General features: G+C 37.9%; 2 protein-coding genes and 1 long non-coding RNA gene across 4 annotated transcripts; 1 reads left to right on the top strand and 2 right to left on the bottom strand.

Annotated features, from left to right (window-relative positions):
* Positions 1–1723: 1723 nt before the first annotated feature.
* On the bottom strand, positions 1724–13879 carry LOC144657524 (ubiquitin-conjugating enzyme E2 J2-like). Of its 2 annotated transcripts, XR_013571541.1 has the most exons (8): positions 13654–13879; positions 13491–13531; positions 11870–11972; positions 9137–9227; positions 6760–6807; positions 5438–5518; positions 2402–3566; positions 1724–2138 (listed from the first exon to the last, which is right to left on the bottom strand). XR_013571541.1 is itself a non-coding variant. In XM_078517886.1 (7 exons), the coding sequence occupies exons 1-7, from the start codon at positions 13776–13778 to the stop codon at positions 3348–3350; spliced, it is 708 nt and encodes a 235-aa protein (XP_078374012.1). In that variant the 5' UTR covers positions 13779–13879; the 3' UTR covers positions 1724–3347. The 2 variants fall into 2 exon arrangements, 1 of the variants encoding a protein (XP_078374012.1); XM_078517886.1 differs by having other exon boundaries at positions 1724–3566.
* Positions 13880–14009: 130 nt separating this feature from the next.
* LOC144657516 (COP9 signalosome complex subunit 7b-like) lies at positions 14010–25549 on the top strand. The gene is made up of 11 exons (XM_078517879.1): positions 14010–14162; positions 14472–14679; positions 15928–16117; positions 17595–17670; positions 18523–18611; positions 18767–18826; positions 19503–19568; positions 20955–21031; positions 21939–22044; positions 23686–23819; positions 24536–25549. The coding sequence occupies exons 3-11, from the start codon at positions 15947–15949 to the stop codon at positions 24579–24581; spliced, it is 825 nt and encodes a 274-aa protein (XP_078374005.1). The 5' UTR covers positions 14010–14162; positions 14472–14679; positions 15928–15946; the 3' UTR covers positions 24582–25549.
* Positions 25457–27489, bottom strand: LOC144657545 (uncharacterized). Its single transcript, XR_013571546.1, has 2 exons — positions 25616–27489; positions 25457–25570 (listed from the first exon to the last, which is right to left on the bottom strand). It is a non-coding gene; the product is annotated as an uncharacterized LOC144657545 (long non-coding RNA).
* Positions 27490–27648: the final 159 nt, after the last annotated feature.

Below are 27648 nucleotides of genomic sequence, written 5' to 3'. Positions count from 1 at the left end.
GTTTAACGTTAACTGAAAAAAACATCTTTCCAATTCTTAACGTTAATTAAAAAAACATCTTTCCAATTCTTTCTACACCTATATAACACTCGTTTGTGTTTATGTCGCAACACAACGTTAGCTCTTTGCTCAGTTGTCCTTTCCTGTGCTTTCTTCGCTTGTATTTAGCAGACTGCTCTCCAGCTTTTTCTGCTGGAGCTGGCCTATTTCCTGCTTCGCGACTTTCTTCTTTTTCCTGCAAGATAATTCGTGACAATGGCGTGGCTGAAGCCATTTTTTTATTTTGAACTAGGACTGGGTACAACCTTCTTCCAAGTCACAACTACCACACAATTTTTGTGGAGAGCTTAAAGAATTAGAGTTTCCTAAAGGTCTTTGGAAGTGTTTAAACACCAAAAACAAGCAAATGTTTGCTTTTGACGACAAAAATGAAGATAAAATTGGCAAAAATGCTAGGTTATGCTAGCAATCCTTGTTTTGAGAAAAAGGGCAAAAAATGCTCGTTAAGCCAAATTAAATTATGCCAAAAAAAAATGCTTGCATAATCGGGAAATGCCTAGTCAGAGTTTCACCCTGTAGTTTTCATATTTCAATATAATTATGCAAGTTCACAAAGTTGCTCAAAGGTTCACAAATCTATTTTAAATGGTCTCTTCCATATTATAGTTCTTTTGAAAGAGCAATATCTTAGGGAGAATGAGAAGGACAAACGACAGATTTGAAAAAAATTGGGCTGATTTTTTTCTTTTTCCCTTCAAAATGTTTAATGAAGCGGTTTGCCGGCTTTCCAACAATGTTACACCCATATTTAAGCCATGTACAAGCGTCATCTTACATGGGGTGCTAAACGTTCGAACATTGTTGAATCAGCAAACGATATACAACGCGTTAAAACGTTTAGCAGGGGATTACTGCAACAAATGTTGGGGGTGTTTTACAACGTTTTTACATTGTTGTAAAACGTTGACCCAAAATTTCAGCGTTATGTCTTCAGAAAAAAATTAGTGGGTGTAATGTGGGCAACGCTAACTTATCGCAAATTTACATGTTTTGTTGTCGTTCAGGCTCCTAGGAAACAAAAGCCTCGAATTCCGATCCAGACTCCAAAGAAAAATCTTAAAAGCTCCCAGCATCGGTATCACTCCTTTCCGCTGGTCCTCTTTTGGGACCCTGAACTTTTTGAGAGAAAGACAACTGCGGAAACAGAGTATCATGTTTGAAATGCGTACTTCAAAAATTTTCAGTTTCCTGTCCCATCCATTCTTCCCGATCGAATCGGAATTTGGAAGGCAGGGCTTGAGACTAACTTTTTAACTCACTGGTTTACTGGCTAGTGACATGTCAGATTTTACTAACCAAAAGTAATTTTTCACTAGTCAGGTATATTTATTTCTATCAAGAACAGTTGACTTTTCTGAGTTTTTCACTAGCCAAATGGCTAGTAGGAATGCTAAACCTGGTAACCAAAACCTAAATTTTAGTAGCCTTTGGCTAGTTGGCTACCGTTAGTCTCGAGCCCTGGAACGGTTGGTTTTTGTGGAGGGGGGGGGGGGGGGGGGAGAGAATCGGAGAACCAGGAGAAAACCCTCGGAGCAAGGACGAGAACCAACAACAAACTCGACCCACACAAGCGGGTTGCGAGAATGGAACTCGGATCACACTGGTGGGACGCGAGCGCCCGCGTCACTGCATGACTCCTTGATAATCAAAGTGGATCATAATATCTCTCTTCTTGTAGTTAAATTTATTCAGATCTATAATATGTACACATCATTCCAAAGCTAATTTCTTTTTAGTGCCTTACGTTGAAAAACGCCGCTACCACTCGATGAAGGCTCTAATTAATTTACCACGTCTTTACATTGGTTTTCTCTTTATGCTTGACCAATCAGAAACCAAGTTACTAGACACGTGCCGATTGCATGCACGTGCAGATAGCATGCACGTGCAGTTCTCTTTTGACTGTCTGAGAAGTTTGGAAAACCAGCAGAAACATGTCAAAAACACCAGTGTGGAAACGCATTTCAACGCAATGAGTCTCTCGTACTGTTAAGCTAAACACGGTAACCACAACAGACAAACGCCGAGATGTCGGCAGACTACTTCTCATCCATTACTTGGATTGTCACTCAACGTTTCTCCCCTACTTGTGATACAGTAAAAACCCGCGTGTAAGAACCTAGAAATTAAGAACCTCCTGGCAGAAATTTGCTTCCTTAATACCCCAAAAGGTTCTTATATGTGGGGTTAAACTATTTTATTTATAATACAATAACTGTATTTTATCAAAAAGGATGTCTTTAGAGATCAAGAATTGCACAGGGAAGCTAAAAAATGCCAGTAAGTACCCCAAAATATAAGAACCTGTTTTGCCAAACTCTAAAAAAGCAGGTTCTTACACGCGGGTTTTTACTGTACTTGCACCAAAAGGCATTGCGTGACATCCGAATTTTGTCAGAGTAAAACGTTGTTTGTAAACAACAATGCAGTCAACTATACTGTACATGTACTGTACACTTCAATTAATTTTTCTTTGTTTTCAAAATTCATACTCTAATTTAAGCCTTTCTTCATATCTCTAATTGCCTTATTGGCAAAGATCCAGGCATCGTTAACTGCAGGTAATATCTATCCATATAATTATGTTGTCTGATCTATTATCCCCGGGTAAAGTTCTTTGTTTTGTTTTATTTGATCAAACAATAATGTGCAAGAAAACGTCAGTGGGAAATTAAAAAAAAAAATAGAGTGATACATAAACTACTGTAATTAAATAAACTGGAATTAACTGGAAATTTTTGGGACACTGCCATGGAATTGATGAGATGATTCCAATAATTAGTTAATTAATAATTATAGAGCTAGACCATAGGAAACCCAACAAAAATGATTCGGCTTTGCAGAACAGTATGCGATAAAGAAGTGATGCTGACTAATGATGATGACGAATGGTAACGGATTATGATAATAAAACCATGAAAAAATACAAGGCTTACATTTTCATGGTTGCCATGGATACCCTTAAATACCTTGTTGGAAGATAAAACTAATTTTTTGAGTTCACTAAATGGACCTGCAATTATTGAAGGTCTATGAGCCCACTGACAGTGCACTGTGCACCTTAAAAAAAAAACAAACAAACAAACAACAAAACAACTTGTTTACAACTTTTTATAGCTAGTAAAACAAGCACTATCTTTTTTGTTGCTGTGGGACAAATATACTTAAAATATATTATCTTCCTTCAAGAAATACTGAGAACTTCCCTAATAAATGGCAATATAACCTTGCATGTTCCATTCTTATCTACAGTGTACTAAATTAATTCAGCCGAAGATTTGAACGTCCTAGCTATTGTCAACCGCTTTTAATACACACTTGACTGTGTATGCAAAGGCAGCAAAGCCAATGATAACACAAATGTTCACCAGGGTACTACTGATGAGTCCATGTTGTCCATCTCTTGTTCCACCAGCCACCCCACCCTGACTGTTGACATTGTTCTGTGTTGTGGTCTGTTCTCCGTCTCTGGTCTCTCCTCTTTCCTTCATTTTTTCATGGATTTCCTGTATAGTCAAACAGATGTCAAACACATATACATGAAACTGTTGTTCATTGTTGAAATTGTAGTAAGAAAGAAAAAACTGACTCAAAGTATACTGCAATTATAATGTTATTTGCTGACAGGAGGTCCATATGGAGAAACACTTTGCCAAAGTTATGGCAAACACGATGTGCCCAGCTTTCTTTACTTAAACTCACTTCTTCGGTTTTGGGTAAAGTTACATACATGTAACAAAAGATTTTATCTCTTACATTAACCTGCGATCAGGCGTTATTTTTCTCGCGGCGGAGGGGTCAACGGAAAAATGAACGCCTGATACAATTACTTGTCGAGTCGTCTGTAAAAAGTCCAGAATCTGGACTTTTTTCTGATTGGTCAGAAAACAAAAGGCAACATTAAAACTCTATCCTGATTGGCTAATTGAGTTCAAGTCTAATTTCCGGTCCAAAAATATCACGCGTAGATGATTGTTATCATGGCGGGTGTTGAGCGGAATGAAGTAGAGAGCGAGTTCTTCTAGCTTTTAGAAAATCTCTCAAGAGTTTTGTTCACAAAACATTTAAAGACGAACAAAGGGAGTGTATTCGACGAATAGTTTGTGAAAGAAAAGATGTTTTGGCGGTGCTTCCGACGGAATTCGGCAAGAGGGTGATCTATCACCAATGGTGTCGAAGATTATTACATCACACCACCAAAGACGCCAGACGATCGTGCCAGTGACGAAAACTACAACCTTGAAATGTCTAACCTGAGCCTTACGCAAAATCAGCCTTTGCAGAAAACAAATTTTAAAAACCATCCGATCAGCTCGTTCAAAAGGGTTATTCAAACACACGTTTGTGAGAGTAAAAATATAATTTGAAAGCGCTAATCACGCTTATCTGATGGCATCGCCGACATTCTCGACGACGTTGACAGATACTTTAATTAGGGGGCGGCAGACGACTTCACAAGTAATTGTATCAGGCTTTCCTTTTTTCGCCTTCCCTCCGCCGCGAAAAAAAAAAAGAAAGCCTGATCGCAGGTTACTCTTACATTAAATGGATAGCTTCTTACAGCAAGCTGCTCTTTTTTGGGGAGGGGAGGGGGGAGTGTACTTTTTACACTTCCTTCTCTTTGGCTGACAAGACTAAAGAACTACTGCGACTATTGAGGCACTTGTCTTACAATGTTCTAAAGAGTATAATTTCTACTCTTGCCGCTCTCATATCCCAAGCCTCATTTTTTCCACTTATTATTTTGATGCAACAATTTGCATAATTTTATAGGATGTGGGGTATGACTAAAAATATGAAATTGGAACTGAATAAATTCTGCAAAAATTAAAACCATGTGACTTATTATACATACATGTACACTGTACATGTATACAGATATGTTTTTGTTTGCTTTGAACTTATTTGCCTTTTGTCAAGGTTTTGTATCAAACATGCAAAAAACATAATTCCCGCAGCAATAAATTATCTTGATTAGAAAGCTTCTCAGCAAGAGTGTTGTATCAATGCACAGGTCATGTAAGTTAACCTGGTAAATGTGGTCCAGTCTTTCTTCTATTTAACAATTAGACTACATGTATGAGCCCAAGTTTTCTATGAGCAAGTAGTCAACGAGGCGCAGCCGAGTTGACTATCGCTCATAGAAAACGAGGGCAAGTAGTCTAATTGTTTTACTAGAAACTTTAAAGGATTGCAGTCCAAAACCTACAATATTGTGCATTTTGAAGACAAAAATCAAGAAAGGTTACCGCTTAAAGAGCTACTCACGCGCGCGACTGTTTTCTATCGGCGAATAGAAAACAGTGGGAGAACCAATCAGATTCGTGGATTTCCAATAGAACACAGCTGAGTTTCTTCTATTAATATTTAAACTCACCTCTACAATATCGGGGAAAAGTTCGCAGAAGATTTTATCTTTTAAGTTAAATGGCCCACTTCTAAGTGCAAGCTGCCTTTTCTAGAAGTATCAGAAAACATTATCAGGATTAGGTTTGTTTGTCCTTTTCCAGTGGGCATAGGTGGTCAATATACTTCAAAAAGAATCTGTTTGCCAGTTCACAAGAAAGTGTGTGTATTTGAATGGTAATCAATGCAAAATATAACCAAGAAGTTAGAGGCCATAGGCCAAAGGATTAAAGCTGATTGCACAGTCTCAGGGTATGTTTTCATTTTTGTTTTAAATTCATCGATTTGTTATACTTTGATAATAGCAAACATAAAGTTTTTGAGTCTGTCATTTTTTACAAGTCCTTTCATTCAAGAATGCTGGATGAGATGAAAGGTTAGAACTTTTGGAATAATGTCATGGTTCTTCTACTCATTGGAGGCGCGGTAGCCTAATGGTTAGCATGCTCGACTCCGAGTCGAACGGCCCGGGTTCGAGGCCTGGCCGGGGCGCTGCGTTGTGTTCTTGGGCAAGACACTTTACTCTCACAGTGCCTCTCTCCACCCAGGTGTATAAATGGGTACCGGCGAATTTACTGCTGGGGGGTAACCCTGCAATGGACTAGCATCCCATCCAGGGGCGAGTAGCAATACTCCTAGTTGCTTAATGCTACGGAAACCGGGATAAGTTTCGGCTGTATGGGCCTCATGGCTTGGAGACAGACTTTACCTTACCTCTTCTACTCATTATTATTGCATTGGTTTTGCAAAGATATCTGGTACTTATATTAAATAATGAAGTAAAATGTGAGTATGTTCCAGATTTTTTTTATTTTGGCTAGTGAAGATTCATTTGTGTAAGGTTACCTTAAACATTGCAAGTGGAGATTGCATGGTTCCAACAAGAAATCACCTTAAATGTACATGATTTGTATAGTTTGCATGAAGATTGATTGCTGTCAGTACCTCATAGCATGGTAATAAGAAAACCAAAAAAAAAAACTGTAACTGAGGAAACCAGGGATGTACTGTAGCTAAGAAAGCACTAAGCGGGCTCATTAGCACATCCAGCTGGCCTTTCTGGTCTTGGCTGCTTAAAAGTTTACCCAGGTCTTTGTTTTCATGTGAAATTTCAGCCGGATTTTAGTTTTTGTCTAGCTGGTGAAAATAGCTGGCAGACGGCCCTTAGCGACATCCCTTACTAGCAGTGAATACTGTAGGAAATTGTTTCATTTTTGAAGCTGTGCCAAACCAGAGGATCTTAATTTATTATACATGTAATTGTAGTAATTAGTTACTGAACAGTGACAGTACCTGGAATTCTGATGTATCTATGCTGCCAAGGGTAGGAGACGTTTCCACCTGAGAAATCCACAACACACACAATACTTTCATCGTATACTGTTAATATAATCTTACAAACAATGAAATCATAAAAAATTAATGTACATGTTACAGGTCAAATTAAAATTCAGGTTAAATTTTTTTTGATCTAGGTGATTTTTTTCAAACTAGTTTAAAAATTTTTAACCTAGGTATTTTTTTAAAAGTAGTTTAATAACTCCCAACATGAACAAGTTGGGATCAGTGTAAGGGGTAGGTTTTATTACAGGTCACAAGTTTGCTTGCGGTTAGCTTTTACTCTGGTTTGCTTGCGGTTAGCCTTCATTTTGGTTTGCTTGCGGTTAGCCTTCATTTTGGTTTGCTTGCGGTTAGCTATTATTTGTTGGTTGGGGCAGCCTTATCCTGTGACCTGTAAAAAAAACGGCGCTGTAGTTTAAGAGTTAGTTTTTCCATTTGTGACAGGATAAATTCATGTAAGGGTTATCATAATGGTTACTGTTTGGATTAGTATTTTGTATTACACTCAAAATTCTCACAACTGCAATCCATTATTTTCAATGTAGTTTTATTCACTGTCTCATTCATAGTTGTAATATTACATCACTGTTCTGTAGCCATTTTGCATGCAGCGGAAAATGTTATGTCTTTTGAATAGTCAAATATTATGCTCGTTGCTGTGCACTTATTCAACCTGTTTGTTGAAATCAATGTTTTAACTTTTCCAAACTTAGTGACAATTATTTTGGCATAATCATTTTCGACTTCAGTGATTTTTCCCAACAAAACATTCGGATGAAGTGGGGAAGTTTTGTCGACTTTATCTATTTTAATAGAAACAAAGTCATCTTTGTGAAATGTTGGAGCTTTCTTTCTATTCTCTTTCATTCTGCTATTATAACTAGACTGTTTTTCATTTATATCTGTTTTCAGTTTTTTCCTTTGCATGTCTTCTTCCTCATGTTTCCTTTTCCTTTGAACAGGAGAATCTTCTGCTGCTTCAACATTGTGAACTTCTTTTCTTGCAAGAAGGCCAAATACCGCTTCATACGGTGTCTTTCCTGTGGCACTGTGTGTACAGGGTTTTCATTAAGAATTGTAATAGGAGGAGAATAGTGTAAAGTAACCGGAGGATGATTTTTAAAGGTTCCGCATCTTAATAAAAAAATCTCGATGATTTGGTAAGTGCAGAATGCAATTTATGGAAAAATTGAAAGTATGATGTTTTATATATGTTCGTGTTTATTTGCTTTATTTTACTTTCGGAAAAACTGTTCACAGGCTACTTGTATTCTTTCCCAGGTGTTCCTTACGCTAATCTTTGCAAACGTAACACGACACTTTTGTTCGTTTGTAACAAAATACTTTTGTCTTCCTTGAAAATGCGATAACATGAAACTTTTGTTTTTTGTTTGTTTTACGGCGGCATCGACGACTGCATGAAAGACGATTCTCAAAAACTGTAGAAACAAATCTAATCAAAAAACATATTTTTCGACAGGTTTTTTAAAACGCAATACAGCTAGGATATTTGTTTCCTGGTTATCAGGTGTTCACGCCAAAAATCCCGGTGCAAGTTTTTGCATACCTAATTACGAAAGCGCTGTGAAAGTCTCAAAATCTAATTTAATTAATTTGCGGTTTTTACTTGGCGCCAAGAAGTCTGCAGGAAGCCTACCGCAAACACGCAATACAAGCGATGTTCATGATAGTTCCAGAAAACAACGTAGACTAATCTGCGCATGCGTTTGGTGTAAATTACGTTGAGTAGTACCACAAGGAGAGCAAAGGGTTTTCTGAAACAAATATATACGTTTGAGATCTTCATATGGAAGTAACGTAGATGTGCTCCAGGTTTTACCTAGGGGTACGGTCAGGTGCTCCCCACCCCCACCCCCTCCACAAGGAATAATTAATTAATTGATATTAATTAATTAATTGGTGATTAAAAGTTTACACATTAGCGCGTTAGGGGTTTAGGGGTTTATCACACGACTGCCCACCAAACCATCACAAAAGTGCATTCTGCACTAAAAATAGGTACAGGACTTTGAAATTTAGCCGGAGAATTCTATGTAGTAGCCGGAGAATTCTCCGATCTCTGATGCCTAATGAACACCCTGGTGTAACTACATTTTTCTTGTACGCTGCCTCATTTAGTATTTTACACCCCTTTTTCTTTCTTTTTTTTTTCTCTTTGATGATATTGGTCATATTTTCTTTAATGGTACGATGGTTACGCTCTACAATTTTGACCTGTAACATACATACTAGCAAATGCAAAGTATGCAGACAATTTTGACCTGTAACATACATACTAGCAAATGCAAAGTACAAACTTTAAACATACCATGAAACTTAATAGGCCTGTAAGAATGGTCGAGACTGACCATGCTGGATTCCAGGTGTCGGGATGAAAATCACTTATTGATAAACACAACCTACAAAACAATGTTCATATATATGTAGGTGCTTAAGTACAAATTGTACACTGAACACACATTATTTCACAAAAGAGTATTGCTAAAAAGCTATGAAAATCTGAAATTAAATATTATAGGCATTCTTTTAACGTGATACTGTGTGACATTCTGGTTCAAAACTACACATACTGTATGGTTAGGGGATTATCCCTGGATAGACATCTTCTTACAAAATCTGTTCAAGTCATTATTGAGTGATTTAGATTTACAACTCAACTTGCTTACTGTTACTGTGTCTGTCATTGTAGTGATAAATCAACAATTATACTATATTATTGTAACAGCGACTCTCTCCAAAATGAGAGTTTATTTTTGGGATCAAAATAAATAAAACTGACTTGTTAAGTTCAATCATGAGATTTTAGTTTCAGTCCAATGCAGTTAACAGTAGCACTTGTAAAATGTTAATGTATATAAATTATACATGTACATGTACATGAAACCCGGGTAAGTACAGGGCTTTCAATAAGACATTGCACCCACTGGGATCTGGTGGGTATAGACTATGAGCAGCCCCTATTCTGCGAAAAAATAGGGACTGCTTGTAGTCTATTGTGGATATTCTGTCATGAATTGCCAGCTAAGATTCATGTAGAACCCTGTAAAGGGGTGGTACATGTACAGGGATCCATATTCGTTTTTTCTCCAAGTCGTCAGCCGGGCAAGTATATGCAAGATGACATACTTGCCCTGGCAAAATTTTACTTGCCCGTTCAAAAGTGAAGAATGGCGACCGTACAACAAGTAAATGAAAAGTTGACTTTTTTGTTATTATCACATGTATGTAACACTGTGTATACATGAAATCTACAAGACAACAAATAAAGTTTGATTCACAAGTACCGTAAAGTTCCGTGTATAAGCCGCACCCGTAGATAAGCCGCACCCCCGATTTGGAAGCTCAAATTTTGGAAAAAAAAAATATACAGACCATAAAGTTTGAAGTTCAAGTGAAGTTCTATTGGTAAACAATCAAGAGCAAACAAGCACGGTTTCGAAACACTGACACGGTAGTTGTTGCAATGTTTAATATAAATTAAGTCTTACAAAAGCTAAATTTCACTGGTCATACCTCCTTTTTAGTTTTAGTTCACAATATCTTAAACTTGGATGCTCTCTTGATATCATTTTTTCGATATTTGCACTTCTAAACACTCCTGAAACACTTGTAATTCGTTCAAATCGTTCGCGAATGATGAATGCTTAGTAGCCAAGCTCTGAATTGCAGAGAGGAGTATGGGCATTAAAAACAAACATGGCGGCATTTTCTTCGGAAAAAAACATGTTTTTATTTCAAGATTCTTGGAAACTGCTACCCGCAACAGGATAAAAACTTCATGCAGAATAAGAGTTTGTTAATCCAGCAGATGTATTTGCTGTGAAGGTCAATAAAAAAACCGAAGCGGTCGGCCATTTGCCTTGTGAGTATTTGCGTTTATCTTGGTGCCTTCTCGCACGAGGCGGAAAGACATGATTCGAAGTGACTGGCACGCTTCACTGCAAACAGCTTTGCAGAGGAACTAAAAGGTAGTTAACAACAACAAAGTTTTCAGGTTGTTATATGTTTATTCAATGACGTCTTGAGAAGTTTTTTATGAATATTTATTAGGCCTTTGAGAACTCCAACCAGAGATGTTTCCGTAGATAAGCCGCACCCCCGATTTTTGACTTGAATTTAGAGGAAAAAAGTGCGGCTTATACACGGAACTTTACGGTATTTGTTAATGAGACTCTTTACTTGTCTACCTTGGCTGCCGGCTTACAAATTTCACAAAACATCACGCCCCCAAGCGGCTTGTGATGTTGACGGAAGCGTATGATGGGGGCACAAATGAAAGCCAGGGCCTCTTCGACTGCCACAATGGAAGAAAAGAACGCTTTTGCTCTTCTTATTCATATTTGGTTTGTTTTTCTGAAGTGTTAACATTGCTTTTTCTTCTTTGCTGGCGGTGCCACACCAAGATATCGGCAAATTTTGATCAAAACATCAGCTGATGCGATCGCCTCGTGTTTTCGCGGATGCAGCTGCAGTACAAAATATCAGCGGTTGACAGCTTGAAAATTGAGCCTGCAATGATTTCATTGGTGGCAAATACCGCATCAGCCAAGATGGCGGCCAAAATTATGATTTTATCGCAACAGAAAGTTGCAAATTATTTTCTGTTTTCGAAAAGTTATGAATGGATGACAAGTGGTCAGAACGCAAGTAACTCATAAGAAAACTTAATAATTGTTTTTTTTTTTTCATTAAGTCAAACTTAAGCCGTCCAGCGGACGAGTTTATGTAATCGTTTGGTCGTCCATATGATTTTTTAGTCGTCTCGGACGACCGGACGACTGGGAATATGGATCCCTGCATGTACATTGCATTTTCTGCTTCTAACTTATTGCTCCTAGGCAGATGCTACACAAGAGCAGCCAGCTTATTCAAATCTTATTGAAAACCCTGGTGTGGGTCACTTTGCCTACAATAATAATTAGTAGACTATTGTGTTACATATAATTATACATGTTCCTACTGGCCTTATGCTTCATCAAAGATAAAGAGGAAAACCAAGTACCTTTGTGTGTTTTAATAGCTGGTGTCCCATACTGCTTACCTTGTATTAACTTTAAACCTTCCATTAGGTGTGATCATAAATATTCTTGGCGGTTTAAAAGGAAAGTCTTTGGGAAATACTAGTTTGCCGTGATAGTATCCACCTAAATAAAAAAAGCAAACAATGTCAGTGAAAGTTATCACATTATCTTTCTTGTCCCCAACTGGATTTTTAATTTACATACAAGTGATGCACCTTTCCAGTTACAACTCCTAGTAAAGACAGGTCCACACTAGTGACAAGATGACAATATGATGCCAATATAAGGGGAAAAAACTTTCATGTCAATGTTCTATATTACCAGTTGACCTTTAGTAGAAGGAACATGAGACAAAAAACCTGGCGTATCCAATCCAACAAAATCGAACCAAAAATCAATCAAACCCAATTGTGCAGTTCCAGAAAAATCATACCCACCCCATGGAAGGTCACTGGAAATTCCGAGGGGTGGGGGGTCTCAAAAGCCAAAATTTTTAAAGGAAAGTATGGAGCTTAAGTGGAATTTCCAGAGGGTGGGGGGATGCAAATCAAAAAACCTTCCGTGGGAGGGGTATGGATATTTTCTGCAACAACACATAGAAACACCAATCACTTGATTGGGTTCGGTAATCAAACAAAATTGAACATCTATTTTCCTGTGAGTTTGATTTTCGAACTAATCAGGAGGACTGTGCACCATGAAAAATTCGTGCACTGTACGAAAGTTCGGTAATCAAACATTCCATTGAGTACAATTGTCCACTGTTTAGCAATCAAAACATTTGATTTTGTTTGATTGTCGGCTGTTGGGTAATCAAAATAATGTTTGATTTTGTTCGATTGACCAAATTTTATTGCGAGTTCGACAATTAGTGTTTGATTGGGTTCGATTACGTAACATTCGATTGGATGCGCCGGGAAAAACTGATCTTTTCTTTAATATGTCACATGTCTATATCATTTTGTCACTAGTTTAACAGCTGAAATTGGGCAGTGCACTTGAATGGGTTTAAGGAGCTAACTGAGTGACAGCCAACAAGTCTGACATAAAGTTAATTTTTGTTATCGGCTATGATAAAAGAGCAAAGGTGCCTTTGTAATGCAATTTGTCAGTAACTAAACCTGTAATTTTTAATTTACAATTAGACAGCAAGGGAAGGTCAAGGTTTCTATCCGCTGATAGTTGGCGAGGGACAAAGCCCCCGAGTCAACAGCCAAAAACTGAGCGCGCGCAGCAAGAGCCATCTAAGGATTGATAGAAGGCACCTGTGTAGCCAATCAGATCTCGCGTTTTGCCAATAGACGGCAGCTGGGTTATGCTAATGAACCTTATTGACAATTGTACGCTACTCGATCAGTCCTATTGCTACATACAGTACATGTATAACCAATGAAAACTACAGATAATTATACGTATTCTATTATGATCATCTGAACTACAAACATGTACATCATTCATGTGTTGTTATAAACTAAAGATCTTGGAGATATTCAATATTCCGAAAAACGTTAGACGTCCGTACGTCTATAATTTACATGAAAGCTTACATGTACATATACTTGAGTCTTATTAAGCTTGGCAAGATCTATTTATATCTTTCTAAATTGCAATTTAAACGTTTTCAATTTTAAGAGTCTATACCTGTGTAAGGCGTATTCTCTGGACCTCGAACGACATAATGCCTGTCACAGGACAACAATTGAAGAAAATAACATTAAATAATATGACAAAAAAGAAAAATAACGAAGTGAATGAGCTGCCAAATGATGAAATAGCCCAAGCTTGCAAAACAAATCATACAAACCATTCTAGTATATTTGAAGGCAACGGAAGCGCTGTTATGTACGGAACAGGGTCTTTTACAATACGCAGATAATCTTGTCGTAATCTCGAGGCTGCTGTTGTATGAACACGCTTATGGGATGCCATACAATCGCAAGGAAACGCCAAAAGAAAGCGACGAAATTTTGTTGACGAAGTGAAAGCCTTCTTTCTTACGTATCTGCACTGATGTGAGTGACAGCTGATCGATCGCGGGACCACGTCGAAAGGCACTGGGGCGAGCGTGCTCTGTTGGCCAGGAATGCATATTTCATGATATTTCGTCCATTTTTAAGCCAGTTTACAAAAGTTCATATTTTATTCAGTCGATTTAAGGTTAAGAATCCTTATTTGCAGTCCTCAAAATTGTTTGAATATTAAAATACCGCAACATTAATTGCCTCCGTCGAAATTTGCCCAGTCATTCAAATTACAGCGAGGAGTCTGGTACCAAGAAGAAATCAGCCATGGTGGATTGCGATTTGCGATAAGGTAAAATTCATGAAGTTGCTTTTTCCGTTTTCAAGGTTGAACATAGTTTATGAACAGTTTAACTGAAAAGCTTTATTGCTATTTTCTCTAGTTATAAGCGCAACATGCAGTAGTGTTAATTTGGTTTTCGATTGTAGAACCTCAAATAGCGTTTTATCAGTTTTGAGGAAGCTGATCTGCAAGAAATTATGATCTACAGATATTGAATAACATCTTGTTTGCTCCAGGAAACTAACTTTTCTGCTTTGATACGGACAAATGAAAGATTTTTACTTGAAATTACTCATATTTCGTTTTCTTTTGTCTTAGAAATAGAAGAATATCCAGTTTGGCTTAGAACTTCCTGTGCTGTTAATATTCCAAGGCTGAAGAACAATATTTAGCTTACAAGCGGAACTTTACAACCTCTGATTAGAGTTCATCGGGCTTTGTTGAATATCCGGGTCAAGTATCTTCGGCTGTCTCGTAAAAGAGGCAAGCATCTTTGATCTGAGCCATAAACCAAGGCTTAATAAAGGTATATATTGCTAACTAATTAAAAAATAATAATTTAATTTTATTACTTTTCTTTAATTTAATTGATGATACTAGTTTACACAAGTTAATTAGTGGCACTTTGTACCAATACCCGATTCCCTCTACGCCGCCTGCAGGGATCACGGTAGTTGTATTCATCTCCGCGACTCAGCAACGATGCACGTTGCTGGTCTCGCATGGTTTGTGATACATACCGTGATTCCCTCAGGCGCCTGGGGAATCGCTATTGCTCCCTCTACATAAAGGTGGACAAAAACTGCACACTTAGTTTTCTTGGCAAACAATACTCATTTGCAGTCAGAGGAAAATGGTTAACCATGTTCAGTCTGTGTTGCAGTTGGGGGTATTACGTTACTACGCATATACAGTCCACTCTCACCTTGCGGACATCTCGCTATTACGGACACCCCGTTATTATGGACAGGAGCTGAAGTCCCAGCGAATAAGAATTACTGGAAATAACTCCCGCTACTATGGACTTTCTCTATTGCGGACACCAAATTGTGGTCCCAAAGGTGTCCGTTATAGTGAGAGTTGACTGTACTTGTATGCGATGCAAGTCTAATGAGGAGAATTGCTGTATGTTCGCCTGAAAGCCTGTTTGCCCGAAATCATTTCGCCTGGACTAAAAGCCATTTTGACAAGTCAAGTGGGAATAAAAGTTGGTTCCTCCATATAATTTTTCTAACACGATTCAAAATGTTCTGGTTCAGTTGTGTTTTTATTAACATAGCCTGAAATGATTCACAAATTTATATTTAATTTTTAATGGAAAAATAAAGTTTTCTTAAATATGTGAGCAGTGAACCCAAAAAGAAAAAAAGAAAAACCAAATTCTTTCTATAGACAACGCTGGACATTAGAAATGAGTGATAAATTGTATTCAGCGATCAACTTGCAAAGGAGATATTTAATATTGTTTGTTTTTCAAATTATGCCACCAGTTGCTTCCTGAATCCAGTTATGAATTATCTGGACCAACATAACTTAGTCTGAGCAAACTGAATTTTTTCTTGGGCAAAGCGACTTTTAGTCTGGGAGAAACTGTTCCAAGCAAAAAGGCTATCAGGCGAAACAACTGGTTACTAATGAGGAGACGTACCTCCCTACTCTAACTTGTATTTACTAGCCTGTAGAATGGTAAGGTTATCATTTTTTTAAAAAGATCCCTTCTTAAAAATAGTGTTTGACTATAAACATTAATTTATGATTTCATTACTCTTTGCAGTACACCTTTCAAGGGTACCATGGCAGAAAAAGAAGTGAAAACATTCAGTCACAGCCATAACCTAGAGCAGTATGTTTTACTGGCCAAGTCTGCACGAGGAGCTGGATTAGTAGCACTTATAAACCAGACATTAGAGGCACCAGGAGTGTATGTGTTTGGGGAACTTATGGAGATGCCATCTGTTAAGGCAGTAAGTAACTTACGTGTTTGTTTTTTTAAAGTTTGTGTTCGAGCCTAGTGGCACATCAGACTGCTGCTCACTGCTGCGACTAGGAGTAGTTTTACTTCTCCCTGGATAGGATGCCAGTCCATCGCAGAGTTAGCCCCAGCATTTAATTTGCTCACCTATGTGTTGAGAGAGGCAGTATGAGAGCAACGTGTGTTGCCTAAGAACACAATATAATGACCCAGACCAGGCCTCTATGCCTTAGCCCTTGTCAAAATAATATAATTGCTCATGAATATTTTTCTTGTTGAGTACTGCAAAATTCCCTCGGGGGGGGGGGGGGGGGGCACTCTGTATATTTTTGGGTGGGGGTGTGCCGCTGGGTATTTGAAGCCCTTGCCCTATACCAGACCATGTTCAGCTGATTTTTGCAACCCTATCAGGGTTCAAAATAGCAGCCGGCTGTCGGCTGTAGCCGACACTTTCATGACACTTGCTGGCTACTTTTCACCAAAGAAATAAAAAATATCATGCCTTGATCGACCAACTGAAATCAAAGTTGCTGTAATGTTGAAGTAAACATTTCATATCAGACAATAAAGCAACTACAGGGCTAGAAAGTATGACTCACTGATCGCTAAAGCGACCAAAATTTTATATTTGGCGACTAAAACTTCTGGTTTTACGGTTTAGTCGCCAATGTGGCGACTTTATTTCTGTGTTCAGATGAATAACGGGCCGCCCCACCTTCTCAGGTATTACTAGGGTTGGTTGTGTCCCTCCAGAAAATTATATTGAAGATCTTATTTGCTTCTCAAACATTCAAAATAAGAAAAGAAGTCACATTGCTCCAATCCATTCTTTTGCTTTGCCGTAAAATATTGTATCACTTCGGAAAACTTACAAATGGCCGACTGTGTTTGAAATCGCCCCAGAATGCATCTGGGTACATCATGTATGCAGATGGATTGTGTCCCTTGAAAATGCATAGCTCTCTAACAGCCGGGAAAAAATGAGCCTTGACAAAAAGAGCTGACAAATTCAGGCTAAAAACGAAATTTTATTTTGAACCCTGCCTATACTAGACTAGACACCGTAAGTCCCTACCCTATCCCAGACTTGCATTTTTTAGAACTGTATCACTATCAGTGTTTTAATGGAAAACCATCTGTCAACAACGATGCTGCGATGATTTTATTTGCGTTTAGGAAAGTCTCTTTCTCTCCTGAGTTTCTATTCCTATTCTGGACTAAATTCGTCATAACACAGAGCAGTTTTCCGGCAAATGCTACCCTTTTCTAGACCAAAACTTTCTGATTTCTATACCCTATCCCAGACTAAACTGCTTGAAAACCATACCCTTCACAGTGGCACATACCTATATAGCTCATTTATGGGAGTGCCCCCCCCCCCCCCCCGGGGTCCCAACAGACAGTGCAACACTTGTGATCTTTTCCAAACTCACAGTATCCTAATTTTTACAAATATCTTCTGTTTGCAGTTAGAAAAATCAGAAAATGCATCACATTGGAATCTTTTGAACATATTTGCATTTGGAACATATGGTGACTATAAAGGTTAGTACACTGTAGCAGGAGGGAAAAAACCTGCCTTGTTGATACCACTGATAAAGGTGAAGCAGCAAAGGTTATACCTTCATAAGTCCCCCATTCAAATGGATAATACTAATATTGTGCATTGTAAATGTGCCATTTGACTGCTTCAAATGTGTCAATGGTTCCCTGTACTTTTTGATAATTACATCATTTTGTATAGAGTGTCTGCACTTAACCAATTGACCATTTTACAGTTGTCTGCTCAGTGACCTAGCCTTTGAATGGAAGTGAGGCTGGAGGTGACCTTGTTTTGATACAGACCTCACTGCTTTTGTTGTGTTAATCATGTTGTTTTGATGCAAACTAGTTTGCATTTACATAATAAAGCAGAGAGGTTTGTATCAATGCAAGGTCACCTCCAGCCTCACTACCATTCAAAGGCCAGGTCACTTGGTAGGCAACTGTAAAATGGACTATTGTGAAAAAACATAATCAATTCTTTGACCTCCAGTGCATATCTGGTGGGAATTACATGTATAGTCAATCAGAGGTACAGTAGTGCATCTAGATCATCAAGGGTACGACTGACTACCTTATTGTTACTTATTTTCGCGGGACTTAATTTTCGCGATTTTCGCGATTTTCAAAAAATCGCGAAATTAAAGACCCGCGAAAATTAATTCCAACCGATTTCTATTGTATTTTTTATGCTAATTACGTATTTTTGGCCAAATCGCGAAAATTAAGACTCGCGAAATATTCCTGTTCCATTTTCGCGAAATCAAGTGCCCGCGAAAATAAGTAACAATAAGGTAGCTATAAAGTACATTCCTACATGTACGTGACATAATTTAAATTGCTTATCTTCTGCAGCCAATGCCAGTTCATTACCAGCTCTTACTCCAGCACAACTAAAGAAACTACGGCATCTAACAATAGTCTCATTAGCAGCCAAATCAAAGGTACTGTAGCATTTTATTTGTAATTATTTTAACCAAAAATACTATGTGATCATTTCTATGGCTCATTTTACATGTAAGGAAAGCCTTTACCAAGCTTGGAATCTAGTGGTTATTGGGGTATAACTGATGGTATCATTCTATGTTTGTTTCAACAGTTCATACCCTACAGCTTGTTATTACAAGAACTGGATATCAAGAATCTCAGAGAACTAGAGGTACACATAATACAATGTACTATGTATGGTAGCAATTAATTTTTTACGTTTAATGGGATTTGCAATCTGGCCAATCCCGTCTTTATGAGATGTTGAAGAACCCCAAAACCCAGGTAGCATTTAATGGGATTTGCAATCTGGCAAATTTGATTTTGCAGAGCCAAAAATCAGTTTTTAGAGTCTGAGTCACATTTTAATAATAATTCTGCTGAAGATCAGTGGCCCAGCTAAATGCCTAGAGTATTAACTCTCAACTAAACAAGGTAAATATGGAAAAAAAATGACTAATAAACAAAAGAAGACGTAATAATACAATCCACTAAGCTATCAAGGTCAAAATAAATAAATTGACATTATTTTTTGAAGGTTTCACTTAATAGCTAGTCTTGGGACTAACAAACCTGTGTTCCTCGGATTCCAGATCAAATTGGATTTTAGGTGTTGGTTTTTGTGGAGCATGAGAAAAAAAATTGGATAACCTGGAGAAAAACACTTAGAGCAAGGACAAGAACCACCAACAAACTCAACCCACAAAAGTCATATGACGAGGGGTCCGGTAATCAAACCCAGGCCACATTGGTGGGAGGCAAGTGCTCTCACCACAACGCCATCCCTGCCCCCAAAATTAGTGTGGAGCCATTATTATTCCAATTGCTATTGCCATAATTGTTTTCAGGATTTAATCATTGATGCTATTTACGCTGATATTATCCATGGAAAACTAGATCAAAAAAATAAACAGGTATGTCTTCAAATGTGCTTACTGTATTTCTTGGAATGTCAAGAGTAAAAACAGAGAGAATTATTCAGGGCTGTCATTAAGTTTTTAAGCAGCAGCACCATTGAAGTTATCACCTGTAGCATTTAGTGCAAGTGTAATGTAATACCAATCAACATTTTCACCCGCAAAATTGAGTGAACTCAGCCACAACGGCTGTTACGGGTTGCAGCCCTTGATGACAGCCCTGTTATTTATTGACTTTATTGGAAGAATTGCTGACTTCTCTGACTTGACTTGACATGACATGACATGACATGACTTGACTTGACTTTGTGCCTTTACCCCAAAAAGGGAAATGGGCCAGAAATTCATCTTCGTCATGCCACTAGGTCACGTGCAACCACTGCCACTTCATTCCTTATATCTCTGAACTTTCACAATATTACCGTAAAGATCCATGTATAAGCCGCACCTTTTCCCTCTAAATCCAAGTAAAAAATCGGGGGTGCGGCTTACCTACGGAAACATCTCTGATTGGAGTTCTAAAAGGCCTAATTAATATTCATTAAAAAACTTCTCAAGACGTCACTGAATAAACATATAACAACCTGAAAACTTTGTTGTTGTTCACTGTATTTTTGGTCCTCTGCAAAGCTGTTTGCAGTGAAGCCTGCCGGTAACTTCGAAGCATGTCTTTCCAACGCGTGCGAGAAACACAAAGATAAACGCAAGTAATCACAAGGCAAATGGCTTACCGCTTCACTTTTTGATTGACCTTCACAGCAAATGCATCTGCTGCATGAAGTTTTTATCCTGTAGCGGGTAGCAGTTTCCAAGAATCTTGAAAAGGTGGTTTCGAAGAAAGTGCCGCCATGTTTGATTTTAATGCCCAGATTCCTCTCTAACATTTCAAAGCTTGTCTACTAAGCATTCATCATTTGCGTGTGATTCGTACGAATACAAGTGTTTCAGGAGTGTTCAGAAGTGATAATCTCGAAAAAATGATATCAAGAGAGCATCCAAGTTTAAGATATTGTGAACTCAAACTAAAAAGGAGGTACGACAAGTGAAATTGCGCTTTTGTAAGACTTTTAAAATTTATAGTAAACATTGCAACAACCGCCGTGTCAGTGTTTTAAAACCGTGCCTGTTTGCCCTTGTTTGTTTACCAATAGAACTTCACTTGAACTTCAAACTTTATTGTCTGTATATTTTTTTTTTTTTCAAAAATTTGAGCTTCCAAATTGTGGGGGGCGGCTTATCTACGGGTGCGGCTTATACACGGAACTTTATGGTATGGCATTCTCGGTTGACTGATATCCTCTGAACAATTAAAGGACAATTTTTTTTGAGAATAAAGTTCATTTTTTTAACGAAAGTTTTCCTTCATTTGAATTTAATTTATAGCTAGAGGTAGATTTTGCTATTGGTAGGGACATTACTCCAGAGACAGTAAACAGAGTCACAGAGGTATTACAAGATTGGTAAGTACTTATCAGCTAACACTTTATCACAGACAGTTTGGGATAAGCTGATCTCTTTGATCCTAGAGATGGCAACCCAAGCTCTGCATACATTTCTTATAGTATTAGTTTTAAGAGAATGCATGAAATATATCAAACACAAGTGAGAGAGCGTTTCATCATGCAGCGGGGTATATTTTATGAACTTTGAGGTGTTTGGAAATTAATTTTGATGAAACGCTATCTCAAATTTTTGATATTTCTTAATCCTCTCAATAAAAACTAAAGCTAAGGGGTAAACAGAGAAAAAAAATCGTAAATGCTAATTAAGATCAGATTTCCAAACCACTGTCAGACACGATTATAATTTCCTTTGTTTTAACTTGATTAATTATCAAGTCATAGTTAGTCGCCCTCTACTAACTATGATCACTTGAGTTGAGAATTAGGTGTTAATGTATGTTCACTAATTATGTGGTCTTGTTTGTCAGAATTTGGTCTTATTGTAAGGTACTAGCCAGTGTTGAACTGCAATATTGTGTTATTATTAATAGTAGTAGTCTATGTGCAAGAACCTTTGACTTCGCCTTACGTATAGTCCTGCCCACCCCCTCTCCTGCTGAAAAACAATTTTTTTCATGTTGGGGTTTCAAAATGAATTTAAGGTCAAGATAATTTCAAACTAGTTTGATTTGTATTTTTCTTTGTTTGAAAATTATGGTAATAAAGGAAAATGAAATCAAACTTGTTTGAAAGCATTTACAATATAACTTGCTATTTTATATGACTGATGGCAGTGGATATTCGAATAAGCAGTTAGGAGCTTAGAACCTTAGTAGCTTTACAGCTCTAGTAAGATGTTGATGGAACTGGGCAAGATGTAGATTTGGAGGCTTTACAAGAGTTCCTTTGACTTTCTTTATTGCAGGTGTGATGGCTGTGAATCGGTTCTTCGTAGCATAGAGAAACAAATACAACGAGCAAATTCACACAAAGAAAAGAAGCAAAAACAGAAAAGTCAAGTGGAAGCAGAGGTAAATATGTGATGCAACTTTGACCAAAATGTAGGATTTATGGCGAGTGTGTGTTTGTTTGAGTCAGTAGACAGTGTCGTGATATTTTTTTTTTTTTCCTTTTTTTATAGTGTTCCTTTTCCCCAACCCCACCCCATACGAACAATTGTCGGAAGGAAGGGGGGCGAGGCCGAGCGGAGGGAGCTGTTCTTCACAATATGGAACATCCGTCCAAATACATTGCCCCTCTGTACCAAAACACTTGTTATCTCATTTAAATCTTTCAGTTTAAGTGTTCCTATTCTTGGGAAGGTTTGTAGCTTTGCCTTCGCCTTTTCTGATCATTTGAAAAAAGGTTTATGTAGTCCTTTTCAATTTTGCTTACCTTTTAAAACATTTCAAGTCGTTCGTTTGAAAATAAAACTAACCGTTTCATGTCATCCGTTTGAAAACTTTTGCTAGCCGTTGAAATGCTACTGCACAAGTCATCCGTTCGAAAATTTTAGCCAACCGTTTAAGGGACCGGTCATTATTTATGAGAGGGGGGGGAGGGAAAAATATGTTGGAAGGATCAAAATTTCTGTAAGGCCCCCCTCCAGGCCGTGTAAGTAGCAAGTGACCCCCCTTCTTTATTCAATATTTACGTGATGACCCCCCCCCCCCCCCCCCTCACCTCATATCTCCCTTTATATGCCTTAAGTAATTATTAAATGCATGTTACATACAATCCGGCTTAATTGCACACTTGTTCTGATGCACAAAGGCTGGATCAACACTTAGTCAGCCAAGGCTTCTTTGCTATGGATACTCTTCCAGCAATAGGGCAAATTTTGGATGAGTTATGTGTATAGTAAACATACCTAATTATTAACTCCTTAACTTTGGAAAAGTGATAGTTTTTACAAATTATGCTCTCGTGGTGAACACATATGTAATAACCATGCAAAATATAATTCTTTTCCAATGATTTTCCTAAAGTTGTAAAAGAACTTCTTTCTTGTTGTTATATCATGTTTTATTACTTCTTGGGCTATTGCAGTGATAATCATTTTGTAAAAAGAAATAATTTCAGTCAAACCAGATGTTAAAGCAGACAGGTCTGGATTCTTTATTTAACTAAAATTTGAGATAACAATGGAGTTTAGAGTCAAACAGTATTTCTGTAAAATACAAATCACTAAAGTTGTACATAATAGTGGAGTTTAAACAAAAGAAAACAATAGAAATAACATAAAATTGTACAATTTAGCGTCACTGTTTCACTTATAGTGTTTGCACTCTTCTATTTAACTGTTTTACCCACCTCAAACTGCTGATCCCCCCTAAACTTCTTTATAAAAAATTTTAGCCCCCCCCCTCTTGCCACTCTGAAATAGCCTTGACCCCCCCTTCTTTTTTTCCCTCCCCCCCCCTCTACATAAATAATGACCGGTCCCTAAACGCAAGCAATCCGTTTGCCGAAATTCGTTACCCGTTTACACGTTGTTAGAAGCATTTTAACGCTTTCAAAAGCGTTTACTATCCATCAAACGCTTACCGTTTAACAGATAAGCGTTAGTTTACATTTTCCCGTGTAAAGTTGCAAAAATATCATTTTATTCAAAGTTCTAACGCATGTGCCAAGAGTGAAGTATAACGCAGTTGTGCATTTTTTATCCCAAGGTTGAAAACCTGAAAAAGGCAATAAAGGCATCGTCACAGTCAGACCTAGATAATGGAGCAGTATCAGGAATGGCGGCAGCTTACCACAGTCAACAGTATCAACAGAAAGCACCTGCTGCCTCGAAATCTAAAGGGTAAGATAATCCAGTTCTCTTATGTTACAACATGCACGTTCTCCTCAAAGGTTTTCATACATTTCTTGTAGTATTTTGCTGGGAGAATTTAGAAGTTGATGATGCATCAAGACCATCAACCCTGATTATCGGTCCTAGGGACACCGTCACCTAGCCTCTGTTATTGTTGTTGTTGTTGTTGTACCATAAACATATCAGTCAAAAGCACGTCAATGACTTATTTAAACTATTTTCTAATTCTGGAGATTATAAGTGGGCGTAAAAAACACAACATGAAATCTGATGAAAGTTTCCTCTTCTGCAAAGATCCATAATTTCTGTAATACACTATAGCTGATGGTGGCCATTTAATTCTAATGACCTGCATCCATGTGTTGCTTCTTCGATTCGTTTAATCTCAACAATTATTCATGACAATGATTTCCAATTGACAACTGATAAGATGCTGATGGTAGAAACTGCTTTATTTCTTGTCCAATTTTGTGGCCGCCATAATTATTGATTCCCCAAATAATGACAATGGGCCGGCTTTCCGCCAATAAGTCCCAATAAGTCAGGTGCATACCAACCTACAGAAATTTCTGAAAATTACTTTGGCAGCAGCTCGGTTATGAAAACCCTTCTGAGCTATAATTTGGACAAAGCGTTTCTACCTCTATCCATTTTTAATAATTATTGAACTAAAAATGCTAACTCTAAGCATTTTTTCTTTGCAGTTTGCGTGGAAGTGGAAAAGTGTTTGGTACTCAAGTTCGCAGATGACTGAAATTGAAACGAAGCAGCCGTTATAGATAGACTTGTTCACATTTTTTGTATTTCCTCATAATTCAAGCCTGCATGATTAATTGGCCTTTAATGGAACCCTGGAGAACACTGTCAGCTTTACCTCAATCGTAAAGAAAGGAACTACGGGGACCGTACTTAGCCGAACAATTCCGAAGCACGACGAAGATTTCCGAACTAAAGCTTGATGGTGACGTGGTAGATAGTTCGTTGAATGAGGCCTTTAGTCTGTTATTTCGCTCTTTCTCAAGTGAGGTCTTAAATACTAAACAGCAAAAGACTGACTCATTCCAAAAAAAAATCGTTTAGTTAAAAGACAAAGTAACGTGTTCTTGTTGTGGCATGGAAGACTAGTAAATGAAAAACGTTGTGCTGTTTCATTAAATGGATTAGCTGATTTTATTCGATTTTGGAAACCCCCCGCCCGTCCTTTTTATAATTACATTTATGGGGCAAACTTAAAATGATAACGAGAACTTCATTTACTGATCAAATCTCTTTTTTATAAAACAATTAATGCCACTTTCTTACAAACAAGCCTAAACGTGTTTCCTGTCGGGAAAGTGTACTTTGGTAGCTCAATGCAAGTTGTTATAATCTCGCCGATCTCAAAACGTTCCTTTCTTTTTTTGCCTCTTTCACTTGCATAAAACTGCATATACAAACGGTTTAAAATCAGTTTACACACAACAGAATCACCTACAAATAGTATAACCTTTAGCTAGGCCCTGCAAGAAAGCATACTCGTCTTCAGATACATTAGCAATATTTTGTTCATGAGCAACGAATGATTGAGGAAATGATGAACGTATTTCAGCTTGCGTGGAGCTTATGTATTACCGTAATGAATAAGAAAAAAACCTCAGTTTCTTGAATAAAAGAAAAGGTAGGCACGTTTTCAGATAGCTGTTTGAAGTCTTGTAAATAAAAGTTGAGTACACACTTTCTATTAGCATCGCCTTTGATCGCTAATCAACGGTTTTCTTGTGGCAAAGTTGTGCCACAGCCGATACAGCCAGTGACGTTAGGTTGTCACCAGACTAGTCCTCGGGCGTTCTCAGTTCAGGGGAGTCTGGACGCTACCCTATTAGGACTACCTTATTATAGGAAATTAACGCGAATTTCAAAAATTCGCGTTAATTTAAGTCGCGATACAGTTTGTTAACGTTAATTTCCGCGCCGTTAATTAAGTGGAGCGTTAATTTCCATAACCTAAATTTCCATTATTTTGGCCCAAATTTCTCGATACAGTCCAGCCGTTCTTGACTTCTAGGAAAAGACATTATTTCATCAGGGTGGAAGTCTGCCGGTATCACTGAAACTACGAAGAACGATCGAGGTGGTCAGACGCCTAGTGGTAAAATAAACTTGTTCCTGTTGTCTCAACAAGTGTTTTTCTCTGTGTTCTTCGCGTTAATTTCCTTCATTTTAAAATGTTCCCCCCTCTTTCGCGTTAATTTCCTTTATTGGGAAGTAATTTTTCATTCAATTTAAGTCGCGTTAATTTCAATACCTTTTCACAGCGTTAATTTCCTATAATAAGGTAGATGCTGAACATGTAGGCTGGGTAAAAAACATCCTCGGAGACCCAGGGGCAGTTAGTGGGGCGAGGGAAACGCGAAAATGCCGGTAAAAAATAGCGCGAAACTGCGAGGATGGGTAAAAACTACAAAGTATCCTACTGTCTAGTTGACAACGTGTCAGTCACAAATCCGAGCTATAGATAGGGTGTGCAGAACTTGCGCACATTTATTTTCCTCGCGCAAAAAAGTTCAAGAATCGGGTCGAATGACTCACAGCAGGTGAAGAACCCTGTACCGCTACCTCGCTGCCTAAGCTTTGCTAAATTAAACAGATTGTCACTTTAGAGAGAAAACGAAAAACTTTAAAAAAGACCTCAGTAACACTAGCTAGCCCCAGCTCCGCACGGAACAATTTACTAAGTGTTTAAAATACACTATTAAACTTTAGCTTTTAAGGTTGCTTAAAGAAATCCATAAAAACAGGCCGTAATTATAAGCAATTACCAAACAAGTTACAAAATACGCTCAACTAAATTCCGCTTTCTACTTTGCGTCATTTACAAATATTCGAAAATGGCCCTTATAAAGGTTGCATTACCGATTCTTTTTAAGGAACGCTGCAATATACAATAAGCATGGATTACCTCGCACGAAGAACATTCAGACTTTTTTTGCGTTTATGCTGAAAAATCAAGGCAAAACAAAATGCATTTCATCGACCTGGCATCATCTATCTATCTACTTGTCTATCGATGTTTAAATTCGTCCTTCTTTCCCCCCGTCTTGACTGTTTGTTCGTCTTATTGGCTTACTCCACGTAATACTCAAAGTTCTGTATCATCCAACACATAAACCTTAAATCTCAGACCGTCCAGTGTATATTCTTTAGCCGTGTGCAGTTTCTGTCGAAGTAATATTTCCATCAATATGTCCACAAGGCTAAGCTGATCGCTGCTCTCCGCTGTCGAAACCGGGTCCTGTGAGATCGCGCTCTCAACACAGTACTTTTCCACTTCTTTAGCGCTATCGTCCGAAGTGGTCGCTCTGTCACCAGAATACTCTTGTAAGCTTCGCAATATTTCTTCTAATTCGTGGAATGAATCTTGACTGTGTATCATTGTTATTGATTACAATATGCAAGTTTCTATGACGTCCAACAAGTAAAGACCGCCAACGCCGAGAAATGTTCAGTTCTTTGAGCTCTGAGCTGTTTCGATTGTGCCGCCTTGTTTCTAGGCCATCATTTCCTTAAAATGCTTAGAAAAAGTTGTCGAATAGTGCAGAAATGTTAAGCAATGCCTTGTTCATATCTGTTGCCCAATACAATTAAACACGGTGATTTACAATTCAGTTCATTAACATGAGACCCATTCCTAATTAAACACGCTATGTCAATTCAGACCCGTCAATTCAAGTAAGAATCACGTCAATCTCATTCAAAACAACTCGACTTCAAACAAAGGAAGTCTACATAAACTTTTGTACAAAATTCAAAAGATAACGCGAACAGTAGGCATCTATGT

The sequence above is a fragment of the Oculina patagonica genome, chromosome 6 (genome assembly GCF_052425735.1).
Source record: "Oculina patagonica isolate OP01 chromosome 6, crgOcupat, whole genome shotgun sequence".
Classification (NCBI taxonomy): Eukaryota; Metazoa; Cnidaria; class Anthozoa; order Scleractinia; family Oculinidae; genus Oculina; species Oculina patagonica.
Note: the sequence above shows the minus strand (reverse complement) of the source record. Positions and strands in the feature narration are given on the sequence as shown.

What these genes read in the sequence shown, in the direction of transcription:
- LOC144657516 (XM_078517879.1), top strand. Translation starts at nt 15,947, where the DNA reads ATGGCAGAAAAAGAAGTGAAAACATTCAGTCACAGCCATAACCTAGAG. An exon ending in AGATGCCATCTGTTAAGGCA is followed by an intron (nt 16,118 to 17,594) that starts GTAAGTAACTTA and finishes TTCTGTTTGCAG; the next exon opens with TTAGAAAAATCAGAAAATGC. An exon ending in CATTAGCAGCCAAATCAAAG is followed by an intron (nt 18,612 to 18,766) that starts GTACTGTAGCAT and finishes TTGTTTCAACAG; the next exon opens with TTCATACCCTACAGCTTGTT.
- LOC144657524 (XM_078517886.1), bottom strand. Translation starts at nt 13,778, where the DNA reads ATGGCATCCCATAAGCGTGTTCATACAACAGCAGCCTCGAGATTACGA. An exon ending in CAGGCCTATTAAGTTTCATG is followed by an intron (nt 6,808 to 9,136) that starts GTATGTTTAAAG and finishes TGGATTTCTCAG; the next exon opens with GTGGAAACGTCTCCTACCCT. An exon ending in TTTTCCCCGATATTGTAGAG is followed by an intron (nt 3,567 to 5,437) that starts GTGAGTTTAAAT and finishes TTGACTATACAG; the next exon opens with GAAATCCATGAAAAAATGAA.